This window comes from Belonocnema kinseyi, chromosome 9 (assembly GCF_010883055.1).
Source record: "Belonocnema kinseyi isolate 2016_QV_RU_SX_M_011 chromosome 9, B_treatae_v1, whole genome shotgun sequence".
Classification (NCBI taxonomy): Eukaryota; Metazoa; Arthropoda; class Insecta; order Hymenoptera; family Cynipidae; genus Belonocnema; species Belonocnema kinseyi.
The window spans coordinates 134,766,364-134,777,107 of record NC_046665.1 but is presented as its reverse complement, the minus strand read 5'-3'; the positions used below and the strand labels follow the sequence as shown (position 1 = coordinate 134,777,107).

General features: G+C 22.6%; 1 protein-coding gene across 1 annotated transcript in view; it reads right to left on the bottom strand.

The window, feature by feature from the left end:
• Positions 1-10,431, bottom strand: part of LOC117179888 (general vesicular transport factor p115) — a 45,768-nt gene extending 35,337 nt beyond the window's left edge. The window contains exons 1-2 of the mRNA XM_033372077.1: positions 10,295-10,431; positions 3,224-3,452 (exon numbers count right to left, since the gene is read on the bottom strand). Coding sequence (XP_033227968.1) covers positions 3,224-3,452; positions 10,295-10,372 — 307 coding nt within the window. The 5' untranslated portion in view covers positions 10,373-10,431. The remainder of the gene's footprint in view (positions 1-3,223; positions 3,453-10,294) is intronic.
• Positions 10,432-10,744: the final 313 nt, after the last annotated feature.

Here is a 10,744-nt window from a genome sequence, read left to right as displayed (position 1 = left end):
TTTACTTAAATAGCACGAGAATTCTGGATCAATCTGAAAAATCTCTATCCCTTCCACACACTACTCCTTTCCCTTGCCGAGTGAGTCACGCCTACCCCGAAATATTTAATATTCTTGGTCTAAAAATGTACCATTTCGTTGAAAATTGACTTTAAATTTAAAAATATTTTTTTATTGAAAATTTATCTGTTTTATGTAAAAATTCAACTTTGTGTTTAAAATCTGTGTTTTTTTGTAGAAGTGTATTCTCACTAGTAGGAATTTCATCTTTTTGGTTAAAAATTAATTTCCTTGGTTTAAAATTTAAATATTTGTTGAAAATTCGTTTCTTTTTTGGTTCAAAATTAATTTTACTAAGTGGAAATTTAACTATTTTATTTTTTGTCGAAAATTTATCTTTTTAGTTGAAAATTCACGTATTTGGTTAAAAATTAAATTTTTTTTAGTGGAAGATTTATCATTTTAGTTGAAATTTCAGTTTAACTATTCTATTTTATGTTCAAAATGTATCTTTTTTGATAGAAATGTAATCTTTTTCGTTAAAATGTGATCTGTTTTGTAGAAAATTTAACTTTTCTAGTTTTTGTTAAGAATTCATTTCTTTGGCGGAAAAAAAAACTATTTGTTTCTTTTTAGTTAAAAATTATATTTTTTTAACTGAAGATGTAACTATTCCATTTCTGTTTGAAAATTAATTCATTTTGCCAAAAACTCGCTCTTTTCCATTTAAAATTAACTTCTCCAACTCCAAATTCAACTGTCCTTCATTTAGTTGAAAATTTATATATTTGATTGAAACTGTGTCTTTTTTGGTAGAAAATTTATCTTTCGGTATTAAAATTGAATTATTTTATTAAAAATTTATTTTTTTTGTTACCAATTTAAGAAATAAAACAACAAAAATTTTGCTTAGCAAAATAGATTAATTTCCAACAAAATACATAAACTTTCAACCATCTAATTGAATTTCTAAACAAATCATATTAAATCAACAAAAAAGTAGTTTTAATAAGAAGATGCATTTTTAACGAAAGAAATTAATTCTTAAATAAAATATATGAACTTTAAACAAGAAGAATAAATTTCTACCAAAAAATATAAATTTTAAACTGAGAAAGGTCAATTTTCTTGCAAAAAAACAAATGTTTTAATTAATAAAATACATTTTTAACCGAAAATGATACAGTTAAATTTTTTAATTCCAAAAATTCATTTTCAACAAAATATTAAAATTTTCAAAAAGACAAAAAAAAATCATTTTTAACCAAAACAGATGGTTTTTCAATTAAAATAGAAGAATTTTCAACTGAAAAAAGATATATTATTAAAAAAATCAACAAATTGCCAAATTTTCAACTTAAAAATTAATATTAAAACTAAAAAAAAAAGATTTAACCAAAAATGTAATAGTTACATTTTTATTTGAAAACTTTAATTTTCGACAGAAATAATGAATTTTTAACTGAAAAATATAATTTTAAAATTAATTTTCATGCGGAAAAAAGAATTTTCAAACAAATAGTTTTCGAAAAAAAAGAAGGAATTTCAACAAAATTAATTTGCAACAAAAAAGAAACGAATTATCCATAAAATAGGTGAATTTTCAACCATGAATGCCATCGTTGAAAATTAAACTACTTTGTTGAAAAATCAATTTTTTATCCGAAAATTTAACTATTCCATTTTTGGTTGAATACTTATTTTTTAGATTAAAATTCATTTCTAAGGTTGAAAATTGCTTTCGTGTTTCCTTCCAAATTTGCGGTTTTTAGAAAAAATTAATTTCATTGGTAGAAAATTCATTTTTTTAATTAGAATATTGTTCATGTTGTTTGTGCATTTCATTCTGCGTTTAAAAATTTAACTATTCTGTTGTAAATTTGATTGTTTTTGCTGTTGTTCAAAATTGATTTTTTGAATTGAAAATTTAACTGTTTCATTTTTGGTCTAGAATTTTTGTCTGAAAATGTAACTTTCATTTTTGTTTAAATACTTTTTTTTTTAGTTTAAATATTCATTTTTAAAGTGGGAAATTTAACAATTTTGTTGACATTTTTGTTTTGTTTTTAGAAATTATCATTTTCAGTTGAAAATTCCTCTTTTTTGTTAAAAAAATTATTCCACTTGTTTGAAAATTCATCTGTTGATATAGGAAATTAATTTTTTTATTGACAATTCAACTATTTTGTTGAGAATTTGATTGGTTTTGGGCTGAAAAAAAATTAACAGAGAATTTAATTGTATAATTATTTGTTGAAAATTTATATATTCTAGTTGAAAATTGATTTATTTATTAATTGAAAATTGAACTTTCATTCGGAATTTTTTTTTAGGCTTGAAATTTGACCGTTTTTAGTTAATAATTCATCTGTTTTAGAATTAAATTATTCTTCTTGTTTGAAAATGTATCTATTTTAGTTAAAAATTCTTTTTTTTTTGTGAAAATTGAAGTGTTCGTTTGCTGAAAATTAATTTTTTATACTGAACATTTAAATGTATCATCTTCGATTGAAATTTTTTAAAAATTTGAAACTTGAACAATTTTGTTAACATTTTTTGCTTGAAACATGAACTTTCTCAGTTGAAAATTGATCTTTTTTGGTAGAAAATTATTCTCATTGTTTAAAATTTTGCTATTTTAATAAGGAATGAATTTTTTTAGTTGAAAATGCATCTTTTTTGTCAAACTTTTTGTAATATAGCTTAAGATTATGTTTTTAGATCAAGATAAAACGTTTCATCTTCCGATAAGAATTGATCTTTTTATTTAAAAATTCATCTATATGGTTAAAAATTCAGGGATTTTGTTAAAAATTAAACTATTTTCCTGAAAACTTTTAATTTGTTGTTGTAAATTTATTCTTTAAACTAATAATATAACCGTTTTTCGTTGAAAATTGATCAATTTTATTCCAAATTCGTTTTTTATTGTTACAAACTTTATTTTTAAAATACTTAATTTAGGTTTTCGGTAGAAAATTATTGGTATGAACATTAAATTATTTGTTTTCAAATAAAAATTTTTTTGGGTCGTTTTTTGCTCTCGCGTGTTTTTTCTTCGCTTTTGCGCACGTTTTAAAAAATTTTTTAAATTAAAATTCCTTAATTGGAACTTTCGATTGGAAAAATTAAACAAAAAATGAAAAAAAAAAAACAGAAAATGTGATAGTTTGCTTGAAAAATTTAAAAAAAAAATTAAAAATATGTAATTTTTTTCTTTTACCTTCCTCATCAAAAGTATCTGGATGCGTTATATTGCAGAGGGTTTCCAGAGCAAGACCAGTAATTTCGCAATCTGTTTTATCCATTTCTAAAACTTGTCTGAAGGCATCCATGCCTTGTGCTCCTACTTCGACTCGATAAGATCGAGAGAGGGCTTTGAGGCCTCGACATGCATCCCTTCTATCATCGAGCAAAGTGGAAGATTGGAGTCTATCCACCAACCTTTCCACCTAAAAAAAAATATTTCATAAATAATCATTTCTTATATCTGTTTTCTAATTCAATTTTACTCGATTTCACTTTTTAATGTATTCTAAATTTTACAAGGAACCTCTACTATAATAGGAGATAGTAACCATTATTCTAAATAGTTGAGGTTTCAACTAAAATAGTTCAATTTTCAGTAAAAAAAAATTATTATTATCAGCCAAAGAATAAATTAATTTTCAATGAAATAGTTCATTTTTCATCCAAAGATTTTAATTTCCAATTAACATGATGAATTTCTAACAAAAAAAATTATTAGTTTAGTTTTCACCTAAAAAGATAAATTGTCAATCAAGAAGATTCATATTCTATATAAAAAGACGAATTTTCAATTAAAGAAACATAAATTTTTAACCATATAGTTCAATTTTCAATTAGAAATATTAATCATATGACAAAAAAAAAAAATAATAAAAATTTATGGGGCGACAAAATGATTTTCCAACAAAATTTACTTTACAAGTAGAATGATGAATCCTCAACTGGAATAGTTAAATTTTATTTTGTTTTAATTGATTAAAAAAACGAATCAACAGATTAGTTCAATTGTCAACTAAAGAACAAAATTTTCAATTCAAATAATAAATTATTTACCAAAAATAAATTTTTAACAAATTGGATGAATTTTCAACCGAAAAGGTTAATTGTCAACCAAGACGATTAATTTCCCAACAAAAAATACAAAGTAAAATGGATGAACTTTCAGCTATATTTTAATCTATTATTCTTAATAATTTTTCTAAATATTCCAAATTAAAAATTGTATTATAAATTATTACAAATAATAATGTAAGATAATTTAAAAATGTAACAAATAATTTATTCTAAATTATAATAAATTCAGAAACTCGTTTTCACTTTATTCAAGTAACTAAAACACAACAAAAAAGTTTTTCTTGATATTGTAGGGTACAATTTCCAATGAAAATATTATGCAAGAAACAAGAACTTTCAATAAATGTAGTGATTTTAACAAATTCGTGTAAAAAAAAACAACATTTTTCGTAGACTTTTTTTTCAAAACAATGCTAATAAATTGACTAGCAATTTTTACGTTTATGTGAAATTAAATGGAAAATCACACTTTATGATTTTTATTTTTTATATCACTTTTATCTACTCAAATCCTGACAAGAAAATTTTTTCTGGCAAATCCATGTTTTTTCCAAGTATCTCAAGTTTTTCCCAGGTATAATTTTTCATAATACGGAACCATTAAAATATTTTGCATTTTTAAAAACAATCGACTCGAAATATCTAAACAGTTTCATAAGATTGTTATAAATAATGTTCTTTTTTTAAGTTTCTAGGCAACCAACTAATGTATTTACTTTAGACAGCTTTGATAAATTATATTGAAAGCTATTATTAAATATATTAGCATCCTCGAATAATTAAATAATTAAATAATACTAAGAAAATAATTCAAATCAATTTTTTATTTTATATTCTTATACTTGAAATTCAGTAAATATTAAGGTAAAATTAATGTAGGTACTACATCAAAATAAATTTAAACCGTTTCAAATTCCTAAATTTTTAAGTAAAAATATTACATTTTCAACAAAGTAAATGAATTCGTAACTAAATGGTTGAATCTTCAAAGATTAATTTTCTTCCAAAAAAGACGTATTCAGGGTGTCCACTTTTTTTTTTAAATTTCGTCTCCCGGGTTTCTCCCGGTAAATATTCGTGATTTCTCCCGGTTTAGAAAAAAAATCAACAATATTTGCGAAACCACAGTTTTTTTCACATACACTATCAATTTCGGAAGTCGATAAATAACAGCAAATCTATTTGCAAGAAATTGATTGCCTTTAAATCATTTAACAAGAACGATAAGGAAATTTTTGTGTCTAATAAAGGAAAATACAGAGTTCATGTCTCTGAATTTTGTATTTAATGACATGAAAATATGCAAATTTAAAAATCCATTAATAAACCGATTATTTAATATAATGTTTTAAATATTTTTTTAACAATACTTAATAATTTATAATTTTGAATTGCCAGCGTCTGAAATCAAACGAAATATATATGAATGATTTTCGACAATTTAATTAGAAAAAGGAGATGAATTGTATCATTTCCAAGTTAAAGCGCTGAAAATTAGGCAATTTTAATTTTTTTGGATAATCAGGAAACTAGCGTGGTTTTAGATTAAAATTTTGAAAATAGGACAATATCAAAACGTTAAAAATTAAATATTTTAAGCCTTGAATGTTGGAAATTGCGTCGTTTAAAATTCAAAGTGAGTAACATTTGACTATTTAATATTGAAAACTAAAACCATGGTAACTGAAACGAATGCGAACTTCATTTAAAATTGAAAAAAATGTAGTCACCAAAAATTGTGATAATAAAACTTTTTTATACCCATACCCTTTAAAATGTAAATTTTTTAAGTAAATTTAATTAGCTTAAAAATTGATAATTTGTAAATTGGTAATATTATTTTCCAAAATTCTACGGATTCAATTTCAATTGTAAAATTATAAATTATAAAAGGGAAAAATTAAAAATATAGCGTTCATCATGAAAATTCAGAACTCTGAAATTGTAACCACTTAAAATTACTGAAATTATCCATTTACTCGTCAATTTCAGATAGTTTAAGTTTCATCTTTTTTTATTTTAACCTCAAATTGATATGATTAATTTATTTAAATCTTCAAATAAAAATTAGAAAATTGTATAATCTTACATTAAATATTAAAAATGAAGATAAAGAATACAAAAGAATATTGCTATGGTTTGATTTTTTGAAATTGTACAATTTCAAGCTTTTCAGTGCAACATTTCTTTGTATTTACATCTAAAATTATTAAATTCAAGAGAAATATTCCACGCTTTTAATACGAAATTTTGAAATATTTCATAGCGAAATGGTCTTTAAATTTTGAATATTTGAATTTGAAACTACAATATTGTGAAATTTAAAATTTGAAACCTCCCAAAATTAATCTACTAATCAATATAAGAAAAAATGTTGGTATCAAGGCCTCAAAGATTAAATTATTTTAGAATTGCACATTTAAAACTACAATTTTAAATTAAAATTATAAAAATTTTAAAGACAATAAATATATTATTAATAAGTATGATATCATTCAGCATCAAATCACGTTTAAAAAGGACTGGATACATTTTTTTACTGAAAGATGTGATTCTGTCAAATCAAAAGTCACTGTTATTTTCACCATTTCAAATTGTAGAATTTTAAATACTGTGGAAAATATTGTGAACCTTTGAAGTTTAATTATTATGAAATACAGGAAATGAAATAGTTAAACTATCACTTTAAATAATTAAATTTCCAGCAAAAACGAAACGAATTTTCAACCAGAGTGATGAATTTCAAACAAAAAAGATGGATTTTTTAACGAATTAGTTTAACTAAAGTAGTTTTATTTTTAAAACAAAAAGATTAATTTTCAACTGAAATGACGAACGTTTAACTGGAATACTTAAGTTTTGAATCAAAAAGAATAAGTTTTTTAAACAAGAAGATAAATTTTCTAACAGAACAGATGATTTTTCAACGAAATACGTGAATTGTCAACTACAAAAGTAAAATTTTTCAGACGAATAGTTGAATTTTAAACTAAAAAAGATCAATTTTTAACCAAAAATGGAAGCTATATTTTCGGTTAATAAAATTTATTTTAAACCAAACTGATCAATTTTTAAAACAAGTGATGAATCTTTAATTAGAATAATTGATTTTTTTAAACAAACTAAAAACATTTTTCAGTCAAGAGATAAAAAAAGTGCAAAGAAGCTGTTAAATTTGCAAGCAAGAAGATTAATTTTCTACCAAAAAGAAGGAATTTTCAACGAAATATTTAAATTAAAATTTGGAACAATTAATTTTAAACCATAATAGAACGAAACTTCTGCTAATTATTTACATTTTCACAAAAAGTAATGAAGTTTTAAATAAAATTTTGAATATTTAACGGAAATAGTTAAATTAAAAAAATATTGATTTCCAAAAACGAAGAGTAATTTTTACCATAAAAAGATCAATGTTGCAAAATACATGAATTAACAAGTAAAAAGAATTTCAACAAAAATTGAATAGTTAAATTTCAGTTTAAAAAATTAATTTTCAGCTAAAGAGATGAATTTTCAACTGAAATTATGGAATATTCAATTGAAATAGTTACATTTTCAGTTCAAAAATATATAGCTCAACTTTCAAACAAAGTAATGATTTTTAAATTAAAATGATGACTTTCACCTGGAATAATTGAATTTTAAACCATAAAGATGAATTTCCAACTAAAATGATGAATCTTTTACTAAAATCATTGGATTTTCAACCAGAAAGACTAATTTCTACAAAAAAAAAAAGAATTTTCAACTAAAAAAGACAATTTTGTAACAAAAAATTGAATAGCTAAACTTAAAGTTAAAAAATTAATGTTAACCCCAAGTGATGAATTTTCAACTAAAATGATAAAATATTTAACTGGAATAGTTACATTTTTAGTCAAAAAAATTAATTAAAATTTTTTTAACGAAAATAGAGCAAAATCCTTTTTAACAAAGAGTCTATCTTCATCCAATTAGTTTAATTATCAACTAAAAAGATGAATGGCCAACCAAGAAGATTAATATTCTATATAAAAAGACGAATTTTTTAACAATATACGTAAACCTTTAACAACACAGTTGAATTTTCAACTAAAAAAATATCAATTTTCAACCAAATAGTTCAATTTTCTGTTAGAAACATTCTTTCTATAACAAACAAACAAAAATGAATTTTTGGTACGAATAAATTATTTTCCAACAAAATTGTTAAATTTTCAACCAAAGGGATTACTTTACAATTAAAATGATGAATCAATAACCAAAAATGAATTTTTAACAAAAGAGTTTAACTTTTAACCAATTAAATAGTTTAATTTTTAATTTAAAAACATCAATCATCAACCAAAAAATAGAATAGTTACATTTTTATTTGAAAAAATATATAATTTTTTAACTAAATAGTTGAATTTTCAAATACAAAAGAAATAGTTAAATTTCCAATTAAAAAAATTAATTTTCAACCCAAAAGTAACCAATTTTTATGAAAATACTTCAACTTTCGAACGCAGAAATTAATTTTTAACCAAAAAGGTGAATTTTTAAAAAAAATTATTTATTTTCTATCAAAAAGGATAAATTTTCAATAAAATACAGAAATTTTGAAACAAAAATTTGAATTTTCAACCCAAAAGTAACAAATTTTTAACAAAATACTACAATTTTCGAACAGAGAAATTAATTTTTAACCAAAAAGGTGAATTTTTAAAAAAAATTATTTATTTTCTATCAAAAAGGACAAATTTTCAATAAAATACAGAAGTTTTGAAACAAATATTTGAATTTTCAACCCAAAAGTAACAAATTTTTAACAAAATACTACAATTTTCGAACAAAGAAATTAATTTTTAACCAAAAAGGTGAATTTTTAACAAAAATTATTTATTTTCTATCAAAAAGGACAAATTTTCAATAAAATACAGAAAATTTGAAACAAATATTTGAATTTTTAACCCAAAAGTAACAAATTTTTAACAAAATACTACAATATTCGAACAGAGAAATTAATATTTAATCAAAAATGAATTTTTAATAAAAGAGTTTAACTTTTAACCAATTAAATAGTTTAATTTTCAATTTAAAAATATCAATTTTCAACCAATAAATGTAAAAGTTACACTTTTATTTTAAAAAATATATATAATTTTTGAACGAAATAGTTGAATTTTTAACTAAAAAAGAAATAGTTAAATTTTCAATTCAAAAAATTAATTTTCAACAAGAAAGTAACAAATTTTTTTCAAAATACTTCAATTCTCGACCGGAGAAATTAATTTTTAACCAAAAAGGTGAATTTTCAACAAAAATTATTAATTTTCTATTAAGAAGAATAACTTTTGAATAAAATACAAAATGTTTAAAACAAATATTTGAATTTTCAACCCAGAAGTAACCAATTTAAAAAAAAATACTTCAACTTTCGAACAGAGAAATTAATTTTTAACCAAAAAGGTGAATTTTTAACAAAAATTATAAATTTTTTATCAAAAAGGACAACTCTTTAATTAAATTTTTAAATTAAAAATAATAATCTTGCAACTAAAAATTGGGTAGTTAAACTTTTATTTGAAGAAATTAATGTTCAACCAAAGAGATGATTTTTCAACTAAAATTATGAATAAATAACTGAATTTTTTATCTAAAAAAAATGAAATTCCAAGTAAAAATAGAATAGGTAAATTTTCAGTAATATAGTAATTAAAATTTACTTCCATAAATAAAGAATAATTTTTATTCAATTTTATACTGCAATTTAAAAAATAATCATAAAGACATGCTCACGAAAAAAATATCTGACTTAAAGAAAAATTCGTGGCAATTCCATGCTTTCCAGGTAAAATTACTTCAAAATTTCGGAACTAAAATTAATAAAAACATACAAAATCGAAAGGCCTATATATTTTTTAATATATTAAATAAATATACATGAAAACGTCCCCTCCTTCAATATTTACAGTACATTTTGCAAATCAGGAAAAGAGAGACATAACCTAAAGAAACAATTATTCCACCCTGAAATATACACAAACTTCTCAATTATTAATAACATGAGGTCAAAAATTTGGCCCTAATTTCGTTGCATCTTATTGCAATCTGTTAGCGGTCTGGAAAGTGACAGAGCTGCAAAAACATGACATTTTGACAGTTCGTCTGCCAAGCCGTAGCAGACTCTTTTTGCTAGAATAGTAAAAAAAATTCCGGTACTTACCGTGTCGGCTCCAGAAGGCTCATTTCCTGGTGGAGGAGCCCCGAGGACCGATTTTAGGCTACTTTTGAAGTATTCCATGTCATTTATGACTTTCGGATGTTGGAAAGTAAACTACACGTCACACGGCAGGGCGCCGCCATTTTTAGTGTAAAGTGGATCGATATATTTTTTTCGATTAGGTATTTCAGGCTGGGCGGGAGAAATCCAAGATGTCTACAAGCTGAGGGTCAACAAATAATAGTAAGATAGTAATAATCGTAATAATGAGAAGATAATTTATTTATTTATTAACCTGAAAAAATATGCTGTTACCATAAGTGTATTTGGATATTGTTTTTTTCATGTTTGTAAAGTTTCATTCAATTTTTTAAAAGTTTTAAATATTAAGGCGGGAAAATTGAAAATATTTAAAGAATTCTATTAAGTAATAAATTTAAACATTTAGTTGTG